A 24820-nucleotide genomic window follows, 5' to 3' on the forward strand; every position below is an offset into this window, starting at 1 on the left:
CAGCTGGCCCCGGGCAGCCCCAGGCCTCACTCTCTTTGCTCTTCTCCTTGTTTCGCAGGATGAGCAGCTGCTGCTCCAGCCGCTGCTTCTCCAGCTCCTCCTGCCGCTGCTGCTCCCGCTGCCGCTGCTGCTCCAGCTCCTGCTGCCTCTTGGCCGCCAGCATCTCCTGCTGCTGCTGCAGGGGCGCAGGCGGAGCGAGGCCGGGTGAGCCGGGTCCGCGAGGGGCTCAGAGGTCTGGGTGGCCCCCACCCCCGCGCCCTCCCTCGCTCACCTTGAGGTGCTTCTGCAGCTGGACCTCATGCTGCCGGGTCAGGTGGTCGTGCTGTTTCTGGAACTCAGCGAACAGGAGCTGCTTCTGCAGCTGCTGCTGCTGCTTGAGCGCCAGGAGCTCCTGTTGTAGCTGCTGCTCCCGCAGCGCGGGGTCCACGGGGCCTGCCAGCGCACCCCGCAGCTCCACGGGGCTGGGGCTACCTCCTCCCCCGCCCCCCATGGAGCTGGGCATGGCTCCTGGCGGCACCGGCTTCACCTCCACTGCGGGAAGAAGAGACAGGAAGGGGTCAGTGGGCCATCCCAGACCCCACCGGGCCCTGGCTGCCATGCCTGGGGCCCAGAAAGCTACCAGGCAGGACTACTAGACCCCAAGAGAATGGGGGAGGGGGGGGTCAAATCCCTCTGCTCTGTGGATACAGCCTTCTGCCTTAATTAAATGAGATCGAAGCCATGAACTTCACTAAGAAAACGTGCAGGGCTTCCCTGGTGGCGCAGTGGTTAAGAATCCACCTGCCGATGCAGGGCACACAGGTTCGAGCCCTGGTCCGGGAAAATCCCAAATGCCGCGGAGCAACTAAGCCCGTGCGCCACAACTACTGAAGCCCACGCGCCTAGAGCCTGTGCTCCGCAACAAGAGAAGCCACCGCAATGAGAAGCCCGCGCACCGCAATGAAGAGTAGCCCCTGCTCACCGCAACTAGAGAAAGCTCGCGTGCAGCAACGAAGACCCAACGCAGCCAAAAATAAATAAATAAATTTATTAAAAAAAGAAAAAAGAAAGAAAACATGCATAAGCAAAGCAGGGTACCTGGAAGATCGTGAGTGTTCAACAAAGAATATCGTCATTGGTAGTTAAGGCCACTGGGCATTTTATGTGAATTACTTTAGTGATAAGGAAACTGAGGTTTAGAGAGGTGTAAGTAACGTGACCAAAGACATACAGCCAGGTGATCAATGAACCAAGATGTGATTCCAAATCCTATACTTTTAACCACCGTCGCTCCTGTGCCTCCTCCCCCTCACCTCTCAACACCACACAATCCCTGCCAAGAGGCCTATATACTACAGGAGAAACCGAGGCACAGACGTTAGTTCTAGAACTAATGTGGCTAGCAGCCAGGGACCTCAGTAAGCCCAGGAGAGGCCTGTGGAGACCCTCTGGGCATCCCTATCCGTTCCCCTTTTCTCTGCCCCACACTCAGCTAGGGCAGATGGGGCGGGCAGGAGAGGCTATGGGAATACGGGGTGGGGTGGGAGCAGGAGGCCGCAGGAAAAGGGGGGGTGCAGGGCTGCACCAAACCAGGGACAGGAGGGGGCTGGGAGTCAGACTCGCTTCCTTTGCTGGATTATCTCCTTTCAACAGTTTTATTGTAATTACCCTGAAAATGCCGCTATATATAGAGTGAGCCAAACAGCAGCTGTGCCTGGGGGGAGGGGGGAAAGAGAGAGAGAATGGGCGGGCAGGCGCAGGGAGGAGGTGGGAGGAGGAGACAGGAAAGGAAAGGGAATCAGACAGGAAGAAGGGTAATGGCAGGGGGGGCTGGCTGGAGCCAAGGCAGAGATCTCAGAACTCCAGTCCCAGGGAGAACCCACGGGGAAAGGGGAAAGGGGTGGAGGGACCTGCTGGGTCCCAAGACCTTGCGTCCAGGCCCCCACGTGGACCATGGACCAAGGGGCCCCAGGAAGTGGCAAAAGATTCCAATGGGCTTATGGGAAAGATGGGTCTCGACCTCTTGATCCCTGTATACTGTCCTCTGGTCACTGAATGTCATTCTCCACCACTGCCCTGTGGTTGCCAGGGCAACTGGGCAAACACCACGCCAGCAGGGAGCCCCAAGCCCAGCCCACACCCCACAAAGCCTCCTGACGCCTGCAGGAAAGGGAAGGCAAGCTACCCACTGCCTGGAAAGGAGGAAGTGAGAGAGGCAGGGCCAGACCATGTTGTTTCTTTTCCACTTCTTTCTCCAAAGACAGCCCTCACTTTCCCCACTCCAGCCCAGGGAGGCCACAGGGAGCTGGGCAGACTTTCCGGTGGCAAGGAGGCCCACTCCAGCCCAGGCCTGGAGAAGGAAAGACCCCACCATGCTGACGGCTGCCGGTGTCCCCTGCCCTCGCGAGCAAGCCTCTGCCCAGGCCCCCACTGCCATCTCTTATCAGGAGTGGAGAGGGAGCCGGGAGGGGGGCTAAGGGCTGAGCTAAGAAAGGCTCCCACACCCAGTGCAGTCTGTGAGCCTGGATCTCTCCAGGGAGCCTGCACTGAATGAGTGTCCCCCCAAGGCAGGGACAAGGCCTGCTGAAGGCCAAGGCCATGCTACCCTCACGGCTGAACATGGCTCCTGGGACCCACTGGAGATGGGAGAGGGAAGGTAGCCTGAGCATAGTGTCTTTCATGCTCCCCATTAGCCCTTCTTCCCCCAGCACTGCCGGGCACATTCCTCTGTGGTTTGCCCGCCAGCCACACTGACGACTCTGCGGCCACAAGGCCAGAGCCACATCTGCAGGAGTGGCCAGATGTGACCAGGAGGGTGGGGTTACACACACACACACTCACCCACTTTCCCTCCTAACCCATGTCCTGCCCCAGCACCAGGAGGAAAGGCCCTGGGAAACTACAGAGGCCCTTTCTGGAGGTGGCCGGCCCTGTCCAGGGTGCAAAAGGAGGGTGGCAGCAAGGAACCAGCAGCCAGCCTCAGGTGTCCCCAGCCCTGGAAACACTCAGCAAGGTCCCAGGCTGGCCGGAGTGTTATCTGTTCCTAGGCGAGCCTGGCTTGGCCCATGGCACTCTGATCACTCAGCCAAGAGGTGGACAGGCTTCAACCTGCTGCTCCCGGCAGTGCCGGGGCTGCGGGAGCCGGATGCCAGCCCGCCCGCCCGCCCAGGGAAGGGCAGGGGTCCAAGTGCTCCTGGCTCCCAGCAGATAACCCTGCTTGGGCTGGAACTGCCGCCAGCAGTGCTGGCTTCCCTTGCAGGAGCCCTGCAGAGAGGGCACGGGCTCAGGCGAGGGGACTCTCCCACCAGGGCTCCTGCACAGCCGCTGCCACCGCTGCCACCGCGGCAGAGATGCTAGGTCCTGTGCTGCAGTCGCAGCCTCAGTCCCATTGGTATGCAGGTGGCGGGGCGGCCAGCGGGCTCTGCCACACAGCCTTGTTCCCACACAAGCAGGAAGCACGAGCGACTGGGAATATTAATCTGCAGGCCCTGTGGGGCCTGGACAGGATGCAGCACCCCGTGGGTCTGCAGGTAGTAACCCGGCTCCATCCAAGATGGAAGGGGCTGCGGCTGGACGGCTGGAGTCAGGGAAAGGGTGGGGGGAGGCACAGAGCCCCCCAAATGCAGTTTTCTGGGCATGAAACGGAGAGTGTGGCTGGCCTTGCTCCCCCTTGAGGATCTGTGCCCTCTGCCAGCTTAGCATGAGCAGAGCAGGTGGCAGTGGCTGCCTTGAGAACCAAGCACCTGGAAGGGGAAATGGGAGTGTCATGATAGGAGGAGGCTCTCGACCGCCTCCTGGTGGACTGAGAAAGGTGGCAGGACCTCTGGAAAGGGAAGAAAGTAGATGGAGGAACACTGGTCCCTCAGAGGACAGGCTGGGGACTCTGGCCAGCAAAGGCCTGGGAAGGGGGTCACATGTGAGGGCACGGCCTCCTACCCCAGGCCTCCTCCTGACAGAGAGCTGCAGAAGTGGAGAGGAAGCCAGTAACTGACACAGGGGCCTCCTACAGAGGCAGACAGAAGGGTCCAGGTCTGCCTGCTCCATACTCCTCCCCTTCCGGGGACTCTGACCCTGCCTCCTGGGAGCCGTGGCCTTAGGAACTGGCAGCAAGAGCATCCTGTCCTCTGGCCTTCGGAAGGACTAGCCAACACTGCCTCCCTGGAGAAGCCCCAGCCCCGGCAGCTGGGTGGGCAGCCATCAGAAGGGCCCCTCACACACCAGGCTCTGGCTTAGAGGGGACCACCCTGCCCAGCTCGTGGGTACAACTGAGCAGCGCCAGTGACACTTTAGTGACACTTCCTTCCCATCTAGCTGGGCTTCCGATCTCTCCATGAACCCCACTGCCCCATCAGCCCAGCGGGGGCTCCCACAGCAGATTCTCTGGGCAGCACAGCCAGGGATACCCTGGCTCCTGGGGGGGGTGGGGGGAGGAGGATGACGCGGGTGCTGACAGGGTAACCTCTGGGATGACTGCCAGCACAGGCTTAGACTAAAAAGAGAGTGTCCAGGCAAAGGGACACTGCCCCCGAGCAGACAAGGGGTTCTAGGACACCAGGAGCAGGTTTTTAGCAGCACCTTTGGGAAAAGGGTTCAAAATAAAAACCAAGGTCAAGCCTTCCTCCTGCTCTGAACACACCACAGGCCATGCCCCAGCTCCCAGCCTTCTCTTGGAGAAGTCACCAACTCCAGTATCCCCGTGACCCAAACCCTAGCAGCAAGGAAATGGTACCTTGAGTTCCCCCTGGAGAAACACTGGAGGGGGAGGGGGCACCACAGTGTGTGGACCGACCTGGCAGACCTAAGAAGCTTAACAATTGGCTCTAAAAAGACCCTGCTCCCAGAAGCCACCAGCCACAGAAGGCTGGGGGGAGGAGGGGAGCCAGGGTACACAGAGTTTGAGGGAGGGGTGTATTAAGCGGTTTGGAATGTCTACACAGGATGAAAATGAGGCCTCTGCAGATAAGCCCTGGATCTGAAGAGCTACCCCCAGCAAAAAGAGCGAAGAGGGAGAAAGGGGAGATCATCTGTTTCAACTGCCTCGTATCACAGACAAGGAAACCAAGCCTCTCAGGCTGCTGTGCAGGAGATCTCACCATTTAAGTAGCAGGGACTCAAACCCAGGTGTCCTGACTCTCAGCTCAGGCGGGCTCCATCTGAACACTAACCTATGCAGTGCTAACTCCAGTGCGGGGCATCCCAGGTGCTCAGCAAGAGCCAGCCCTAGAGAACTGGCCCCTCTGGAGAGCAACAGGCTGGCAGCCCACCCTAGAGGGCAGTGCCTTCCACCAGCACCCAGGCCCTCAGGACCTCCCTCAGCAGTCTGGGGTGTCAGCAGCTTCCTTAAATGTCAAATGACCTCGTTCTGTCCCTCTGGAGAATGGGAAAAGGCTCTTGTCCCCTTGCTGGCCTTGAGGGATTCTGGAAGGAGGCAGGGAACAGCATTTCACACTCCTCCCCATGACGCCGATGACCCCTCCCCACCAAGGACGGTTTCCCATGATCTATTTCTGTGCTCTTACGTGACTAGGGAGGCCAATTTAGGCTCGACAGGTTCTACCACAATGCAGACAGTATTTCCACATGTGCGAGCTGGGGATGACGCTCACCTAGCAATTTTCCCAACTCCATGCAGTGCAAGCCAACACACATCACATAATAGTTAAGAGCGAGGGCTCTGGAACAAGAGAACACCAGCGTTCAAGTCAGCCTCTGCCACTTCCTAGGGCAAGACACCAAGCCCCTCCTTGTGCTGCGTGCGGGCATCTGTGAAATGGGAGGAAGAATAGCACCCACCTCCCAGAGCTCCTAGGGCTCCGGAGAGATAACACGTGCAGTGGAGCTTGGCGCAGAGCCTGGGAAAATCTCAGGAGGTACTAGTCGAGGCTATTAATGGCTCCTGACATTTTTGTGTGTCCTGGACCCCTCTGGCAGTCTAGTGAAGCCTAAGCTCTCTTAGCGCTCTCATTTCAGACCGTCCCAAGGTCACTCTGTGGTCCTGTCCCAATCAAAACCCTTCCGGTGGGCCCCACACAACACAAGCTGGAGCGGCCGGCAGCTGGATCCCAGCGCTGGAGGAGGCATCCCTGGGAAGAGCCTCCTCCCGACGGCAGCGCTTCCAGCCTTTCTCTCCGGCCTCCCCTGCCTTGTTAGCTCCAAGAAGGGCCACCCTGTCCTCTGAGGCTCAGCCCACAGCGGTGGGATCCCTCAGTCCCTTAAAAGCATTACTTAACACAGGTGAACACAAGCTTTGGTCCCTGCTCTTGGGGCCCCAGCTCCCGGCAGTCAGAAAGCCTTTCCAGGTATCTAACTTTGCTGTGCCTGCTGCAGGCAACACCCCTCTCCCCAGTACCATTCTACATCCACCTGGGGCCAGGACTCGGGCGACCCGAAGCCCCTCTTAGGCGGAAGCAACGTGAAACTGATGTCAAAGACTTAGAATGTCACTGAAGGAAGTGCCAGCCGGATCAGCCACTCAACTCCCCCAGTTGACAGAGGAGGAAAGTAAAGCCAGAGATGGAAGAAATTCATCCAAAGTCACCTGGAAAGGAGGCGGAGGAGCCGGGGCTTAACCCTGGGTCTTCTGGTTCTCTCTTGCCTCCCACCAAAAACCAGGAGAAATCTTGAAGGCTATTCCTGAACTTAATGAGAGCACGGAGCCAAACTCCGTATGAAGGATCCAAGGATCTAGATGGGAGACCTGGTTGGCCCCAGAACCCCAGAGCCGAGAGTGCAGGGGAAATGGGGGCCAAGTGAACCGAACCCCCAGAAACCTTGAGGTAGACTGTGCCTCTCAAGGACCTTAAGCTTAAGGGAGGCAGAGCCCCGGTGGAAGGCACAAAGCATCTCTCACCGGCAAAAACAGAATTAGTCACTGGTCTTGAGCAGCTCTCTGGAGGAGAAGTAGACTCACTTCTCCCAGCCCAGCCATTTCCAGGAAACACTTGGGCACTAAGCTAGAGGCAATTAAAAGGCACACTAACCATTCAAAGTCTGCAGATGTTGCTGGGACTGCTCGCTCCACATCTGGGGTGGACAGCAGGGGCTCCAGGGCAGAAGCTCTGCCTGCGCTACTCCCCGAGCACAGCCCAGCCTGAAGCGTCCAGCAGAGCGTCCCGTCCCCCTGGCCACTTGTCATAATCCCCTGCCCCGCTGGGATTTAGACACCTGCTCCCCAGTGTCTTAAGACATCCTCCGTCTCCACACCGCCAGGCTGCTGGGAGCTGGATTTGAATCTGACTGAGGCAACAGCCTCCCTCCCTCTGCAGCTGGCCTTCTCCCAAGAGTCCCAAAGCCCATCGAGGCCTTCTAGGGAGACTGGTGACATCCACTGGCAGGCTGCTAGGCCCCATGACTCCTGTCCATAGGACCCCTGCCCATACTCCAAGCATGGTCTGAGCCTACTCACATCAAAATCATCTGAGATGTGTTAAAAATGCTGGTTCCTGGGCTGCCCTACGGAATCCGAACCTTGGGGTGGGGGGTAAGGCTTGGGAATCCACATTTTAATATCTTCCCTCGGTAATTCTGTGGCAACTGAAAGTTTGAGAACTACTTTCTCACAGTGTCCCCCCGCTGGCGGCATTTCTGCTGCCAACCTGACAGCTGTTACAGCTGTGTGCATGGACACGGTTAATCTGATTTCCTGTCTGGCAGCTGTGCAGCAGGGAAGGGACAGCTGAGGGTCTCAAAAACAAGAAGAGGGGATGGGGTAGGAGGGGATGGGGGCAGGGGAGGCTTTGTTCCTGAGCCCCCTTCTCCCCCCTTGGGCCGAAATCCCTACGGGGGGGAAATAGCTGATCCAGAGGCCCCCAGTATTTGCAGAAAAGTCTCCTCCCAGAAACCTCAGGAGCCCCCCAAGGCCAGAAGGGTCTCTCTTGTTGAGGAGCACAAACTTTGGAAGCAACAAAGACGGACCCACCACAAAAGGTTGTGCAGGTTGTGTACTGCACAAGGGCACCCAACTGAAGGGGCAAGTTGGGGGCTGAAGTCTAGCCCATGCTCCCAGTGCTAAGCCATGCACTCTGGCTTGAGGATATAGCCACCTGGAAGAAGGGCCGCCTTTAAAAAATTTGTACAGGGAAGCTCTTGTATGGGTTAGACGTCGCCCTACGCAAAGACCTGAGTCTGAAGCCCAGCCGTCATTTACTCTGTGACCTCGCGCAAGTTCCTTAACTTCTCAGATCCTTCTCAATTGTAAAACATAGCTATTAATACCTTTCCAAGGGAGATAAGGTAAGGAAAGCACCCCAATACCCATCATCTAGTAGATTATAATATTAATTCCCCTCCCACCCCAGTCTCGCACTTCCGACCTACCCACACCCCTATGCCTGCACACCCACCTACCTAGCCAAGCTTGGAATGGTATGAAGAACGTGAATAAGAATATCCAGGGGAAACCCCAATACCAAACCCAAACCCCATGGCACTTCCCAACATCCATAGCACCCCTTCCTGGCATAAGCGGGATGCACACCCTCCCTCACTGGGGAAAGAAGACTCCTCCTCCATGCCTGCTTTTAACATCCTACACGTTGCCCAAGCAGCAGCGCGCTGCCCAGTCCAGGCCAGAGGGAAATCCAAGGCCCAACAGAAGGGAGGCAGGGGATCCCCCAGCACTGCATCCTTGGGAATCCCACACCAGAGTTCAAGCTCCTGGGCTCCCCGAGCCGGGACCAAGCCTGTATGAGAGGGGTGCCCACTGTGTGCCGGGCTGTTGCAGGAGGAGCCAGGAAGAGACCCCATCCATCAAGGAAGACCTGACAGCACTAGCAGAAGCTGTGTTTTGTCCCCATCCTCAAGCAGGAACAGAGGAGAGCACCCCACATCCTTCGTGGGCTCGCCTGCCAAGACTCTGGCTCACCCACCAGGGCAACTTACCATATCTGTCTATTCACCTAGAGGGCCAAGCCCCAGAATAGAGCCCAGGAATCCTGCTGTCAACCCTGGATGCCAGTCCCCTCAAGCAACATTCATTCATCCATGTGCCAGGCACTGTGCTAAGTGCGCACAAGACGGTCCAGAGAGCCAAGGATGCCCCTAAAATAGGGTTCCAAGACTTACTGCTGGAGTGGGCAAAGAGTTCAGGGCAGACACCCACCTTGGAAAGCCCCTTTTCCTCAAACCCTCGGGCTGGGGAGGCCTGGCAACACACACTGCCCAAGAAGCGTCCCTGGACACCTGCTTTTTTAGCCACAGGCTTTTGCATCCTGTCTGGAGACTGATCAAGAGATGGAGAGAGGAGGCGGCGGGGGAGGGTTGGGGGGGGGGGAACACCAGGCTGCCTGGCCCTCATGGCCGTGTTTATCTGGGGTGGATTTTTTTTTAACCCAAAGGTTAAAGCGTTTCTATTTGAAACATCTATTTACATTCCAGAGTCCAAAAAAAAAAACAAGGCAGCCGAGCTCCAGGCCTATATCTGTCCCCAGCCGCGTCACAGACACAGCATCAGAGCTGCGCAGGGGGAACATTCTTAGCCCTCTCCCCGAGCCGCTGAGGTGACTCACGCCTCCCTCCTGCTAGCATGGACCACGCCACCGCTCAGAGGCTAGGCAGTGTGCATGTGTCGGGGCGGGGGGGAAAGGGACTGGCTGGGGGGGTCTATGCAGGGACGGGGAGCCTTAGGGAAGGGATGGGGTCAGCGGGGTTCCAGCCTGCAAGGACTCTGGGGCCCAACTTGAAAGAGGATGAGAGAACATGCTGAGGAGGAAACTTCAGGCCAACCGCCAACTGCTTCTGGGAGGCAAGGGGCGGTGGGGACAGGATGGGTGGACTGATGTGGCATCTGCCAAATGGGGTAGAACCACCCCCCCAAGCAGATGCTCTGCACAGCCAGCCCTTTGCTTTGCGAGGGACCACCTTGACTCCCAGAGGCTTCAGGGTAGGAGTGAGCAGGCAGGTCTTTAGCTAGAGCTGTGGGCTCCACTAGACCAGGGCTAGAACGGCCCTCTGCGTTTACACCCCTCCCAGGGGACTGTGCAGAGACCTCTGCACGACTGGCCCCAAGGTTCCACCCCCTATCCCAGGGGCCTGCACAGGCACTCTCAGGGCTGGTCCCCAGGGTTATGCCGTGACCTTAGGAGACTACATGGGCATCCCTGCTCAGGCAGATGGTAGGCTTGGTTTGAAGGCTTTTCCAAATGTTCCCCAAACCTCCATCCTCTCACACATCCCAGTCCAGCTGCAACCTTATCCCTGACAGCTTAGAGCCAAATCACTGGCACTTGCACAGGCACACGGCTCCCACCTTCCAGTTCAAAGCCTGGGACCCACACCCACATAACCAGAGGCAAAGACTCCCCATACATACACACACAGACACCCACACCCAAGTGCCAAGCCACTGCCAGGAGGGGCCAAGCGGGCATGGGTCCAGCAGGCCCCTCCCTAGAGGAAGCATCTTGTGGTGCCGGCCTGGTGGGAAGGCTGTGCCAGGAAGGCCTGATGCTGCCAACAGGTTCCTGGGAGGGAGGGAAGGAGTGGCCTGGCTCTGGGGGACCCCACCCCCAGCCAAGAGCCAAAAAAGTCCCTGCGGAGAAGGTGGGAGGGCTAGGGAGTCCTCAAGCCCTATGAGCCTGAGTAACATTCCTTCATCCTCATGTGTTGAGAATAAACCAAAGCTTGGGGGAAGGAGAGATATGGGGGAGCCAGAAGCCAAGGCAGCCAAGACCCCCAGCATCCCAGCTGCCAGCCTCTGCCTACTTCCACCACAACTGCATCAAGCCTCCTCCCCAGGTGTCTGATTCCCAGGGCACTCCTGACTGGGGACTGGCAGAAATCACTGCACTGGACCCTCTGACCCCAAGAACCCAGCCAGAGGAGTGGGGGTAGCCTTTATTCTTATGGACACTCCGGCTATGGGTTCCTCCCTTGTCCAGACCCGGGGAGCAGACAGCCTGGAGGCAGGTCACTGACCCACTTCCTCCCCTCTGACCATGGTGCCAACTAGGCCAGGATCCTCTAGTAATCCACAGCCCCCAGCAGCTGATGTCGACCCTGCCGGAGGCCAAAGGAACTCGAAGAGATGCAGCAGAGTGCAGCTGGAGGGCATGGTGGGAGGGCAGGTTTTGGCCCAGGGAGAGCAGGGAAGCCCATCCCAGTAAGCACACCTCCCCTGACTGCACATATCCTCAACAAAGACCTCCAGAAAGATCTAAGCAGGACCCCATCTGGGCAAGACTTGGAGCCAGACGCTCAGCCCCCGAGACAAGGATGCCCAATGGCAGAGGGCAGGCGGGGACACCGAGGCACTTACCTGCCACAGGGAGGCCATGTAGAGGGGTCCGAGGCAGGATTTCCAAGGATGGTTCCCGGCCTGGCATCCCATCTGCTGAGAAACAGGATTCCGTCTCATAGATGGTCTGCAGCATCTCCACAAGCCCCTGAGCCTTGGGCACCAGCAGCATGCCCGGCAGGGGGCCGCCTGAGGCGGGAGTCGGCCAAAGGGAAGGTGGCTGGGCGGGGCCCGCGCTGCTCAGGGGCTCCCTCAGGCCACTGCTGCTGGGACCCGCGCTGTGGGGAGGTGCCTCATCCGGCCTGGGCACTCCAGGCGGCAGGAGGAGCCAGGAGCCCCGGAGCCACAGGCCCAGCTCCCTGCTACAGGGGCATCCGACCACTGGCCCTTCCAGAGCCCCCAGGAGCGGGGTATGGCTGGGCACTCAGGGGACAGGAAGGGGAGCTGAGCAGGCAGGCGGGCTCTCTGTGTTCCCTCCCAGCCCTGGGTGACAGCTCTGGGCCCGGCTCCCTGCTCCTCCTTCCCGAATGAGCCGCCGGCAGCTGGCAGGAGACTGAAATAGCAGTTGGGGGAGGGCCCTGTCTATAAATAGGTGGAGCATGCTCAGGGAGCCGCCGGCCGGCTGCCAGGAGCCCGGGCCTGGCGGAGGCCCCACGTGGGGGAGGGGGAGGCGCGTTCCACCCCAGGAGGAAGCGCCAGGCAGGGGGATGGGGACAGGGGACGGCCTGCGTTCAGGGCCAACGCCACAGAGCCGGGTGGCCAGAGCCTGCGCTGGGGAAGGGCACACGCTAGAATACCCACGCATCTGGGAGCAGCTCTGGCGCTGCTCTTGGCGGGCGAAGGGCTAGAGACCAAAGAGCCAGATTTCATCCTCTATCTGCCCTCTCGCCATCCAGAGCAAGTAAAGGAACTGGAAGGGTCTGGGAGAGGGTGGCAGACAGGGCCACCTGGCCTAAACTTGCATCTTCCCTGGAGTCCCTCTAACAGCCGACGGATGGGAGTTGATTTAATTTCTGCCCTCTTTCCGAGCCGGGAGGTGGCTCCCCCACCCCCTCGACCAGCAGGGAGACCCCTGAGCAGCAGCTAAATGGCAGCTCCCTCCTACCCATTAGGGGTGTCACCTCCGGAGGCTGCTCAGCTTCCTTCCAGGGGGCAGGGAGACTCTTCCTGGACAGGCCTCACCCCACCCAGGGAAGGGCACCTGGGAGCACCTGCCCGTTCTCAGAGCAGGTAGCTCTTCCTGTGGCAACGTGCCAGGTGTAATGCTACGAGCAGCACATACGTCACCTCGTTTACTCTGCGCGATGACCTCAGAAGAGAGGTGCAGACGGGGAAACTGAGGCACAGAGAGATGAAGTCGCTCACCCTAGGTCATACAGCTGTTTCAGTGGTAGGTCTGGGATGTCTGAAGTTCAAGTCTGAGCTCTAACCACCACAGCCCACTGCCTCCTGCACAGGGAGCACACGAACCTGCCCCAGGGTTTCCATTAACAGGTATAATGACCCCCAGTACCCAGGTAGGAAGAGACTTGAGGTTGGAGCCCCCCCAAGAAGAGTCAAGGGGCTGCCAGCATCCAGCCCTTCCCCACCAGCCACCAGCCCCAGGCCTGGCAGAGCAGCCCCGGCTCCTGGGGCCCTGCTGGGACCTAAGGCTAGAGCACCATGAGGACTGGTGACACCCGCCTACCCAGCCCACTGCTGGCCCATCCCTCCTCCTGAGGTTGTGCCTCCCACTGATACAGAGATCCCACTTGGCCCCCTGACCTCACTGGAGCCTTTTAATAGCCTGGTTATTCCTGGGTCTATGTCCCCCTCCCCCTTCCTGATGTCACAGTTGCTATTTTGGAGCCCCCTCCTGGCCCCCTTTGCCCCCAACTCTAGGCATGGAGCCAGGGACACCTGTCCTCTCCCTGGACTGGATGACCTCACCCTCCTGTCGGGAGCCCAGGAGGAGCTGGCCAACCAAGGACACAGTAGCTGTGGCTCCTGCCAGCTGGGGATGGCAAAGGGGCCTCCTGCCCTCAGGTGGGGGGATCACATGGATGGGTAAGTGGCAGAGGTGGGCTTTCCCAGGCCCTAGACTGGCTGGCAAGATGTATATTGAGGGAGTTGGAGGTCAACAGGAACGAAACAAAGCTCTGGAGCCTCAGCTTCTCAGCCAGGGCAGACTCCAGAAAACTGGTGATGGAGCAGTGCTCCCCACAGGGGTCTGGAGTTGGTAGACATTTCAGGGTAGGTCTGGGGACTTTGCTCAGCACCCCTTGCCCCAACCTCATCCTAGCCAACCAGGCTCTCTCAAGAGCAAGGGAAGGGAAGGTCAAGGTCTCCTTAACGGGTGACAGGCAGCAGGCTCAAGGGAACCCAGAAAGCTGGGGGCAGCAGCCCCTCCCAGCCAGGACTCCGCCCACCCACGCTGAAAGCAACCAGAAGGGCTGGCTAGCCCTGTCCTGGCTCTCTCTGCCTGCCCCGGGCACAGGAGAGTATGGTAGGGCAGCCCTGTTCTGGAACAGAGGAAATCATCAGTTACAGTGACTCAAAAGCAGGGGCCCCAGAACGTGGAGCAGTCAGAAATATAAGGAAACACAACTCCCTGTTTAGGAAAGCCGGGAGCACCCAGGAGACTGGGCACCCAGAGGTGGCCAGAGCCGGGGACTCGGGGCAGTTCCCAGCACTACTATGACTTCCAGTAACAGCTTGAAGTGGGAAGTGAAGTGTCAGACACAGCCAGACAATCCTCAGTGTAGTTCCCAGAATCCTCCAGGGGAATAAGAGAGGAGGCCTGGGATGGGGACAAGTGTCTTTTTTTTTCTTCGGAGATTCAAGTCATGCAACAAAGTCTTCCTAATGTCTAACCTCAATCCTTCTCGCTTTATAGCCCCTCTCCTTGTGGTTCATGTCTCTTCTCCATCCCCACGCATCTAGCTCTCCCATGTGTCATCCCACAAACCTTACAGAGCACCCACAAAGCGTGGGTTACAGGAGCCTCATTAGGAGCAGGCAACAACCCCTCCTTGGTGCCGCAATGACCTTGCTCGCTCGCTCCCTCCCCTGGAGGCTGGGCTCAGGCCTCCTAACCCTCTAAATCTGGAGGAGGAGAACCTAATGTGGCTCCTTGAGCTCTTGAAGGCTCCCATTTCCTGGGCTCAAAAGGCTGGAGTGGGGGCCTGACCGAAAAGAAAAAAGCAAAGTCTGCTTTGTGCACAGTAAAAAAGCCAAGGGCTGGCCGGGGAGCACCCCAGATGGAGTGTGGGGTGCCAGCTGCCCTGGGGTCCTGGAGATATCGGGCCTGCCTGCCCTCCGGTTCTCTCCTGCCCTTAGAGCCCAGTCACGCTGGAGCCCGTCAGCATCGCCCAGGAGCTGCCATGCGCCAGGTCCCATGCTAGGTGCCGGCTGAACCCTCTCATTTGAGACCAAGTCTGGGAAAAACGTGAACACCTACTTTGGCATCTTGCACATCCCCTCAGGGTTGACCCTGCCTCCTCCGGATGTCCCGTGCTAAGCCTTCAATCCCTTTGGAATGATGGGACAGGGGAGGGGAGAGTGGGGCAGATCCTGATCTATAGTGAGCGCAGAGGTGTGCCAGGGGGGCATCTAAGTGGAGAAGGGACACCAGAGTCCACTTCCCAGACCCCCGCCCCACGCCGACTCTGACCCACTTTCTCCGCCTTCCCTGGGGGCTCAGAGGCAGAGCCCAAGGCTGGGAGGCGGGACGCCGAGGTTCCTGGCTCCACCCCACGCCTATGCCCCAGTTTCTCTGGTCACCCAGGAAGGAGGGGGCAGCCGGGAAAGGGAAGGAGAGAAAGTGTGCAGCGAGCTGGGAGGTGCTGGGCAGGCAGGTGTTGTCATGAAGCTTCTCTCCCTCCCAAGCTGGGGCTAAGGAACCTGGCCACCTTCTCTCCTGGGGCCCTGTCGCCACACAGACTGGCTCGAGCCTCACCCTTGCCCTCTCCTCTGGGCAATGGCATGGAGGACAGGGCAGTGACCAGAGTGGGCCCAGGCCCCAGGGCAGCTCCTCCAGGCTGGCCGGGGGGCACATTCTGTCAGTCCTTCAGTCCCACAAAGGGGAGCAAAAATGAAAATAAAGCATCGCTCCTCAAGTCCCCTTTTGACAGAAGAGAAGCCAGACCCCCGGCAGTGGCCTCCTCAGGGAAGTGGGCAGCCCCACCAATGGCCTCTGCCTGTACTCCCAAGACTGCAAGAGCGGCAAATCAGGTCAAACGCTGGCATTCGGCCCAGCCCAGAGGTAAGTGGATCAGCTCCCACTCCCCGGGGAGGACGGGTGAGCCCCAGAAGTAAATCTCTCGAAATCTCTACCTGCCACCCCTCACCCGGAATGTGCTCTCTTACTAACTTGTTTGCTATGAAGGCCGGGATGGACCATCTTCTATTTTTCTTTTCCAAACAGGAAAGCTCCTGCACTGAGAGAAATGGAGGGAAACTGCCCCTCACCCAGGCCTGCCGTTCTGCGCCCTAAGGAAAGAGAAGTGAGTCTCGGGAGGGGGTGGGAGGTGCTCAGGGGCCGGGGCACCCAGGCCCCGGGTACTCACCATTCTCATCCCCACCTCTATCCCCAGCCCCTCATGCTCTTCCTGGGGCGCCCTGGGAGGTGTCTACCTGGGATGTGGACACCCAGCTACAATTCATGGTTTCATTTGACTTCCGTGGAGTCCAAGCATGTGGTTTCCAGGCTTCTGCCAGGCGCCGGACACCCGCAGCCCCAGCCCAGATGCCACCCTGAGCTCTGGGAATGGCAGATGCTGGGCCCCTCGAAGGCGGAGGCTATGTGGAGGCTGGCCCTCTCCCTGGGCCAGAGCAGCTGGAACTCCACAAGCGGGAGAGCCAGGCCCGGAGCCCCGGGAAAACTCGGTGGGAAAGGCCTCAGGGCGCTGCCCTGAACAACGACGACGATCCCAGCTCTGAGGCCTGGCCACAGTCCTAAAACCAGCTTCCCAATCTCTGGCCCCCTCTCTTTCTCCCTCCTTCCTGAACACGAGAAGACGGCATCTCCCCCTGCTGGGGGGAGCGGGAAAGCCAGCCAGGAGGCGCGGCCAATTCCATAGGCCCCACTCTGGAGGCCCCTCCTGGCCCGGCTCAGCGCAGATGGACACCTCCAGCCCCTGCCAGCCCTGGCACCAGTGGCTACAAGGGGGACTCGGACCACCTGCATGTGGAAAGGCAACCCACTGACCTGATCTATCTGAGGCTGATTATCTTAGCCTTTCACTGTAAGGGAATAAAATCCCAAAGCTGGAAAACGTCCTCCCCAAGCCACCAACGGATGCCTCTGGGAGGCTCCCGTTCCCTTGGCCAAGGGTTAGACCCCAGGCCCGGTGTGACTGGAAGTGGCTCCTGGACAGGTCAGCATAGTAGCTCAGAGGAAGGGAGCGGTTGGCACCCCTGCCGGGCACAACTGACCCTGCAAGGGGCAGTGTCCAGCTGAGATGGCCGAGGGGCTGATGAGAACCCACCAGGCCTCTCCTTCCCTTCGCCAGCCCAGCCTCAGAGGAGGAAGTCAGGGCAGCCCCCCTCCAGCACTAGAGTCACACAGACCTCTCCACGGCTAACACCTGGCACAGCCCCTGCAGGGGGAATGAAGGCAGGCAGAGGCTGGAGGATCTGAGGAGGAGCCACAGACCCTGCAGGAGGGGGCCCATCAGCAAAGCTGACTTGGTGAGTCTCAGGAGCCCAGCCTTCTCCAGCTGGCACTCTACTCTGTCTGTGCCCGGGGTATGTCATGCTGGAAAGGGGAGGGGGCACAGCCTTGACCAAAACAAATGTCACAAAGCCAAGCAATCCCGCCAGCTTCGGCTTCCCTGAATCGAATCTGCTGGAAGCCCTGAGGCTGTGGTCAGGGCCACACGTCACCAGCAGGCGGTCCTCACAACAGAAAGCATGAGATTTAGCACAGTGACAAGGACAGGGAATGAGAGGGGAGGGGGCCTGGATTCCTCCCTGGTGCTGCTTCAGTACCATCCTGCAAATGGGTTTTGGTCTCTAGGCCCTAGTTTCCTTATCTCTAAAGAAGGAGAAATAGCTCCCACCCCTACAGAAAAAGATGTTAAGTGACCGGATGGCCTATGGGGGGGGTTAAAGTTGAGCAAGATGGACTCTGATCCTTTAAGTCTGTGCAGAAGGAGACAGTCAAGGAAGGAAGGCAGTTACTACGCTGACCACACTGAGCCAAGACCCCCCTGTGAAACTCCTGAGGGTCCAGCTCAGGCCATTTGGACACATCCTCATGGGCACAAACCCAGACCCACCTGTACACAAAGCTGCCTGGAGTCCCACCCATAGACTATTTCTGGAAGCACTAGGCAGGCTCCCAGGAGCAGAGGGGAATAAGAAACCTCAGAGACCCCAAATTAGGACTCTCCCATGTCCAGGGCATGTCTACCTGGACTCAAAGGAGAGAGCCAAGTCTCCTCTGCCAACATGTCACTGCATGCCCACCCCAATACCACATATCCCAACATAGGCTAAGGCTGAAGGCCCTGCAAAGCTCCACTAAGAATAAAGTATAGAACACAGAGAAACACTCCACCAGGAAGAGAGGACACCACCACAAAAAGGAAGCTGGACATTCAGCTATCACAGGGAACTTCTTCCAACATCATGCCCGGACCGCCTGCAGAGGTTCAGGGGCACACATCCCCCTCAGCCCTGCCTGTCTTGGTGAACAGGGCAGGGTGGCACGGAATTGAAGGCCCCTGAGTTGAGAGGGCAGGCCTGGGGACAGAGTTGAACCCATGCCCTCCCAGGGCCAGGCTGGACCGTCAACCCATCAGTTTCAGGTCTACCCCATGGTCAATCACTTTGGGTTTGCCTCTGTCCTTTTCTCACAATGCTTCTCCACTCCTGACCCCTTGTTCCCTTACGGCTCAGACCCTGAAGGTCAGCTGGCCTGGGCTGGATACCCATACAGCCCATTACATCCAAAGCCACCCCAGGTGCCTTCTCCAGCCTCCCAGCTCTTACCCGACTCGGTGGGAGAGTTCATGCCGGCTCTGGGCCTGCAGGAAGCTGGCGTTGGGGGCTGGGACGGGAGGGGGTGGAGCTGCGGTGATGTCAAGAGAGACAGACGATAACAGACAGACGGACGGGACAGGAGCCCGGGGCCGCTGTGCCTCTAACGCCCATCCGAGGCCATCCTTCGGGGCGAGGCAGTCAGGCACTCAGAACGGCATCCCTGGGGAGAGATGGAGCAGGGTTAGAGGTCCCCAACTCTGGAATCTGAGAGTCGAAGGAGACCTTGGAGCTTGTCAGTTACACCTAGGGAAGACAGGGAGGGCCACCTGCCCAGGGGCACAGAACTGGCCCAGACCCTGGTTTCTTCTCTTTCTAATTGGTGAGGACGTCAACCCTCAAGGGGAAGGGAAATGGCTACAGTAGCCACAACAAAACTCTTTTTTAGGTGACAATGTCCACTGCCAGGTGGGGAGACCTCACAGACTCCCAAGGGTGCCTGACGTGGGAGATGGTGCTCACCAAAGGAGAAAGTGCAGGGAAAGTGCTTCTGAACTCTGTCCAGGGCAGTGGGGAGACGCAGGGCTGATCTGGAGCCCCTCGCAGAACTTAAGGGAGAGACTGGTATCCCAGCCCCAGTAGCCTGAGGTGGGACTCTCATCTTCTCCCTACTCCCTGATCCTTGTGCCACCCAACTCTGGAAATGTGATGTGCTTCTGTCTTGGTCTCCCCCATTCAACAACAGGTCAGAAAAAAGAGGGCAACAATTGCTTTTCCTCTACCCATTAACCATGCTGTTTCCAAGAATTTCGAAAGAGACATTCATCCCACATCCGGTGCCCTCTGGACTGGGGGTCCAAGGCCCAAGCCCAGGGCCTTGTGTGTGTTGTATAGGTTGTGCCCTGTGCAACGAGGTCTGAAATCCAGTCTTTGCTCTGCCTACCAAGCTACACAGGCTAAATCCACCCAGAATAAGGGACGCTGTTTTCCAGTTTGTACAAAGACACCAAAAGGCCGAGCAGTACGCCTGCTGAGGCCAATATAGTAAGAGAGGATGTCCCCGTACTACAGGACCATGAGTTTGCCAACCTGTCCCCACCTCTCCAGCTCCCCACCTGGCTCCAGCCCCACAGCTAGTCCTCAAGCCTCAGACACTACACACGCACCCACCTGGGCCCATCCCTAAACAGTCCACGATCCACCCTAGACATGATCTCATTCGTTTTCTTCCAGATGAAGGCAGGCCCTCCAACACCCAGTGAAATCAAGGTAGCTGGAAGCGATTGATGAGGCCGAGATTTAAACCCTAACTCTGCTCCCCAAACTAGGAAGACACAATCAGCTCCACCCCAGGACAGCCCACCTCCTGGCAGGATTAATTCTCGGTAAGCTCTGCATTCTCATCAAGGATTGCCAGGCGCGGGGTCCGTTTGGAGCCAAGGAGCCCAGGAGTCAGCCACAGCAGGGACACAAGAACATACACACAGACATGCACACACGTATGCCGTGCACAGAGTAGGAAGACCTCAAGTCCTCCTAGGCCTGCTGCCCCCTAGGTTTGGACTCTGTAGCTGGAGAAAGGTGCACTCAGATGGGGAGGTGGAAGGAGGCAGAGAGAAGGGGCTGAATTGCTCCCAGCAGGTACAGGTGTGGGGCAAGGACAAAAGAGGCTGCGCAGGACCGGGGCCAAGCTCAGGAAGGCGGCAGGTGGGGTTGCTGGTGCCCTGGCAGGGCCCGCGTGGGCAGACAGCTCAGCCCATGCCCACCCCGGGGCTGGCACCCAGTCCTGCTCACACCCTTTCCCATGGGCTGGGGAACACAGGTTCAGAAATTCCCAAGATTCCCAGCAGCCCGAGTGCCCCAGCCCATCTCCTTAGTGAAAGGAATCTCCACAACAGGGCACTCAGGAGGGGCAGAGCCTCCATGGTACACAAACTACGTTAAGATCTGCCCTGAGCCCCCATCTTCCTCACCCCCTGGGGAGAAGAGGAAGGGAGGGGCTCCTAGAACTCTCAGGGGGCTCAGGACTCTGTTAGGCTGCACTCCTGCCCACCCTGCAGGATGTAGCAGGTCCCCGGACCCCCATCCACCTGTGGAGAGTGTCTGCCAACACCTCCATCAAGACTCCCTGGGAAACAAAGCAGCATTCACGGTCTAATCAGGACAAGCAGGACAGGTGTAGATTTTTGACTAAGGAGGGCCATGCAAGGGGAAAGGGCAGCTTTATGGTTAAAACCTGAGCTGCTGGAAAAAAAAAACAAAAACCTGAGCTGTTGGGTCCCTCCTCAGTCAGAGAAACTCACTGCTGACCATTGTTATGGGAAGGTCTCGGTGGGCAGTCAGGGACCAAGAGCTGTGTGGCTCCTGGCACTTCGATGCCAAACCAGTAAGCAGCCTGGCTTCCATGACATCACAAGTAGGCAGACCCCAGGGCCCTGTCCCCATCCCCTGAGAACTCTCTCTTCCAGTCAGACCTCTGTCCCACTCCAGGATCCAAACCCACTTCCCACCTCCAGCCAGGACGGCAGGAAACCAGCTGCATCTCACCCTACAAGTTCATGGCTAAGCCCGGGGAGGAAAGGCAAAAACCCTAGGGGGATAGCCCGCACTCCATTCACGAGCAATAAAAACTCTGGCAGAGGGTGGCAGGAGAAGGGCAGACAAGTGAGGGACATGAGGAGGATGCAATGCCTCAAAGGCCAGAAGTTCACAACGCTGCCCTGCAGGTATCTTGTCCCTCAAGGAACCTGAACTCCAGCACCACCAGGCAGCCGCTCTGCCAACACACCAGCTCTGGCCCTGCTAGAGGCAGGCCCAAGTCCTGAGCGCTGAGGCTGGGGACCTGTCCCCAGGTCAAGGCAGCCAGGTGAGCTGTCCGAACCAAATCCTGTGAGCCTGAGATTGCTCACAATCTGAGATGTGCCCCAAAGACGTCATCAGAAAGCTACAAGCCCAGACATCCCATCCCAAGGCACAAAGGAACTCTCATCTTGACCCCTCCTGACCGTGGCCACGGCTGATCACTTTCCCCAGCCTCCAAAAGCTTCCATCGCCTTGTGCCTTCCCCCAAGCTGGCCCACCAGAAGCCTGCAGATGATCAGAGCCAGGAGGGATGGCTGACTTGGATGTCCAGGGCCCAAACTAAGGGAGCGGGGAGGGCAACAGGGGAGGAAAAAAGGCACCAGGCTGACAAATTCATTTTTGCAATCGGCCCATTTCTGTTTGTCTGCTCAGACGCAGCTCCAGGCATCTGCACAAGCCAGATGGAGGAGGCTGCTATTTCTAGAAAAAGAAAAAGGGGGGGGGGGGGGCGGTGAGAGGGGAGGGAGGGGCAAGACGGGAGGCAAAGGGCAGAAGACCGGGTCTGTTTGCCCTAAAACCTCATGCAGAACGGTACCCCCTCACCAGCACTACCAGACAGGGTCCCCACCCAAGAAACGGATGGGGCCGGGGCTGGGGTGAGGTGGGGTGGGGGAGAAGAAAGGCAGAGAAAGTTTAATTAGCCAAAGTCGGCTACAATAGGCCCCCTCACGGGCTGCATCAGGTTTTCATTCATGAGCAAGCGACAGTGCTCCAAAAATGCCAAGAACCGCACCCCCTCGTCGTCTCTCCCCCACCCCCCACCAACAGGAGTGCGTCCTCCAGCAGGCTGGCTGAGCCTGATGCCGTGTTCCAGACATCCCTCCTCAAAGGGATGTGAGTAGGAAGAATTAATTATTAAAGAGCAGCTGGTACTTCGGCACCAACTGCACTCCCCCCAGCTCCTATAGCTGATGCCCCCTCCCCCCTGCAGAAACACAAACTCCCCGCCCCACACCACCACCCCCCATCCCCAGCCCCCATTTCTAAACACACAGCTAAGATGCCACCCCTAGGGAAGGGAAAGCAAACCTTTGTCTCTGCAGCTACTTAGAGTGGGTGGGGCATGTGATACTGCTGCCCTCCCCCCCCCCCCCAGATTACTCCATCCAGCCACAGAGGAGGATATATTGGGAAGGGGAGGCTGGCACAGAGCTAACATGTCCTCCATCCTTGCCCCCAAGTAAACTGCACCTGGTATCTGTCTCTCTGGCCCCTGGCAGGCATACATTCCCAGCATAGAGTGGAGATGCTAGGGGTCCACCCCTCTAACTCAGAGACGCCCACCCTGCCTTGGCTGGACATAGCCCAGATCCAAGTCCAAGGGGAGACAGAGCAAAGAGAGGATTCAAGAGAAGGGGCAGGAGGCAAACCAAGGGCTCCCCAAGCTTTGTGTTTAAGAGGAAGAGGAAGGAAGGAATACTGAAATGAAGAAGCAGGCAGCCCCCAACATGGCTCACCCACCATCCCCAGCCCAGCCCAGCCCAGCGTCTAAACAGCCAGCATAGGCTCAGGGCCCCTGTTGCCTGGAACTCGAACTGAGGACCCTCCCTGCCTACACCCTCTGAACCTGAGGAGGCCGAGGGCAGGACCCAGCTCCAGGCTCCAGTCCTGCAAAGCAGTCTGGTCATGGGTCCTTCTGGCTAAGGCTCCTGATCTCCCACCCCCTGCCTCCTTTTGTTCCTATGGTCTGCTCCATCCTTCCCTCCCAGTTGGACCCTGAACCCAGTCACCACCATCATCACCCCCAGTCGCCAAAGCTCATTCCAGGCCCCAGAAGCACAGTGGTCACTGTCAGAGTGGTGGGTCTCTGGAGCACCCCCAACAGCAACTGCAGCTGCTACCCTTCCTCTTTAGGGACACACCTCATCTCAGAAGGCCAACGGGGGGTATCAGGTGGTCACCTCCTCCCCCAAATGGGGTGCTCCCACCTTCCCCTCTTCTCTCCCCACAACCAGACTCCCAGATTAACTACTTATCACCCAGCCAATTCTCATCTTCCCCAGGGGCCCAGAGAAGGGTGGGGTGGGGAAGCAGCCTCCCCAAGTTAAAAGGCACAGGCAGTGTCCCTCTCTCTGTGAGATACAGACCCAGGATGAAAAATGGGGGGCATCCACCCCAGACAAGAAGGGGGGCAGCTTTCATCTCCTAGCTCTCTCTCTCTGGCTCCAGGGTGTCAGACGGGAGAAGAGGGTGGGAACAAACGCAGTAACGCCTCACGGGGGAGGGGGTGAGAATAATGGGAGAGAGAAGTAAGGTGGGCCCGAAGGCCCCCTCCTCAAGCACGGAAGTCAAGGACACAAAATCAAGGATGCGTTCTGAGGTATGGCTAGAAGCGCTGTGGGGTGGGCAGCGCCCCTCACCTCAGAGTACCAAGAAAGGGTGTCCAGCGAAGAGAGCTTTGCACAGAATCCGGGTGCAGGGCTCAAAACGCCCTGCAACGCACCACGCGCCTCCCGGGAGAGGGCAAATCAGACATCCCCGGCCGGTCTCCCGGCCATTTGGGGGTGTAGGTAGCGGGAAGACCGGCCCCTCCCTTACCTGCAGGGAAGGCGCCCCTGCCTGGGAGGGGCGGGGAGGGGCGCGCGCAGTAACCCAGAGGCCCGGCTACCCGCTCGCGATGCTCCCGGGGGGCGCCTACTGGCACCCGGGCGCCGGGAGGGAGGAAGGGGGGCGCGGAGCGCGACGCGCGCTCGGGGAGCCCGCGGGCAGCGACGGCGGGAGGAGGGGGCGCCGCGTCGAGTCCGGGGAGCCTGGGGGAGATGGGATCGGGGCTGGTGGGGCGCGCTCACCCCCTGCGGCTCGAGCTCCGGCTTCGCGGGCGGCGGCGGCAGCAGCGGCGGCGGCAGCAGCGGCAGCACCTCCTCGACGGCTCCTCCATCTTTGCGGCGGCTCCTCCGGCTCCGCTCGCCGCCGCCACCAACAACAACATTCGAGACGTCACTGCCGTCACGTGACTCGACCCGGAGCTAAAAATAGACCCAGACCCCCCCCCCCACCCCTACCCCACCCCCCCACCCCCAGCTTCAGCCACCAGCAACCCCTCCCCTCCTTCTTGGCCCTCCCCGCCGGGCGGGGCCAACAGCGCCACCGTGACAGCTTCTAAAAGGGCCAGTACCCAGCAAAGAGTTGGGCTAGGGAGGGGAAGGAAGGCAAGGGATCGGAGCCCTGGGAGTAGTGGTTGAAGGAGCCCTGGGAGCAGTGGTTGAAGGAGCGCTGCAGGCGTACGGGCCTGGCTGCTGGGGGCTCGGCCTTTGGGATGCACGATTTTCCTGCCTGCGCTTCCTCCACTTCCTTTTCAAACCGTGGATGGTGCAATCATTGCCTGCCTAAGCGTCTCCCTAACACGCCCTCCCGCGGTGGGGGAGGGGAACTGGGGATGGATTCGTAGGGGCTGGGAGGGCCGTGGAGGCCCCAGCTAGGGGTCCAGGCTGGGGGTGGATGTCTGGGACAAGTCTCGAACCCGCCAGTTCCGACCGTACACGCTAAATGTGTGCCAAGAAAAAAAAAAAAAAAGAATGGGAAAGGCCAGGGTAGAGTTGTAATGTAGTAATAGTCCAAGGCCTTCAAAAGGAAGACTTCCGGTCCCTGGCTTCGGTGCTATCCTCTTCTACAACTCCCCTTAGAACACAATATGAGTATGTGTGATAGAACCTAGGTGGTTTGTCAGTGACCCAGTAATTCCACTAACGAAAATGTATTCTAAGGAAATAAATATTGTTGTGTTCACAAATGAGTATAGAAGGAAAGAGATTGCTTCTAATGATGTGAAAAGTTGGAAACAAC

The 24820-nt window shown here is 58.7% G+C and overlaps 1 protein-coding gene across 9 annotated transcripts in view; it reads right to left on the reverse strand.

The window, feature by feature from the left end:
• HDAC5 (histone deacetylase 5) overlaps window positions 1-23997 on the reverse strand; it is a 34707-nt gene extending 10710 nt beyond the window's left edge. The window contains exons 1-5 of one of the 9 annotated variants that reach the window (XM_036836750.1): window positions 23827-23958; window positions 18188-18398; window positions 11234-11308; window positions 272-531; window positions 31-175 (exon numbers count right to left, since the gene is read on the reverse strand). In XM_036836750.1, coding sequence (XP_036692645.1) covers window positions 31-175; window positions 272-531; window positions 11234-11308; window positions 18188-18209 — 502 coding nt within the window. In that variant the 5' untranslated portion in view covers window positions 18210-18398; window positions 23827-23958. Of the gene's footprint in view, window positions 1-30; window positions 176-271; window positions 532-11233; window positions 11747-15563; window positions 15580-18187; window positions 18399-23826 lie in introns of those variants that run through there. The other 8 variants (XM_036836748.1, XM_036836751.1, XM_036836753.1 and 5 more) reach the window with 8 other exon arrangements.
• Between the last annotated feature and the right edge of the window lie 823 nt (window positions 23998-24820).

Source organism: Balaenoptera musculus, chromosome 20 (assembly GCF_009873245.2).
Source record: "Balaenoptera musculus isolate JJ_BM4_2016_0621 chromosome 20, mBalMus1.pri.v3, whole genome shotgun sequence".
NCBI lineage: Eukaryota > Metazoa > Chordata > Mammalia > Artiodactyla > Balaenopteridae > Balaenoptera > Balaenoptera musculus.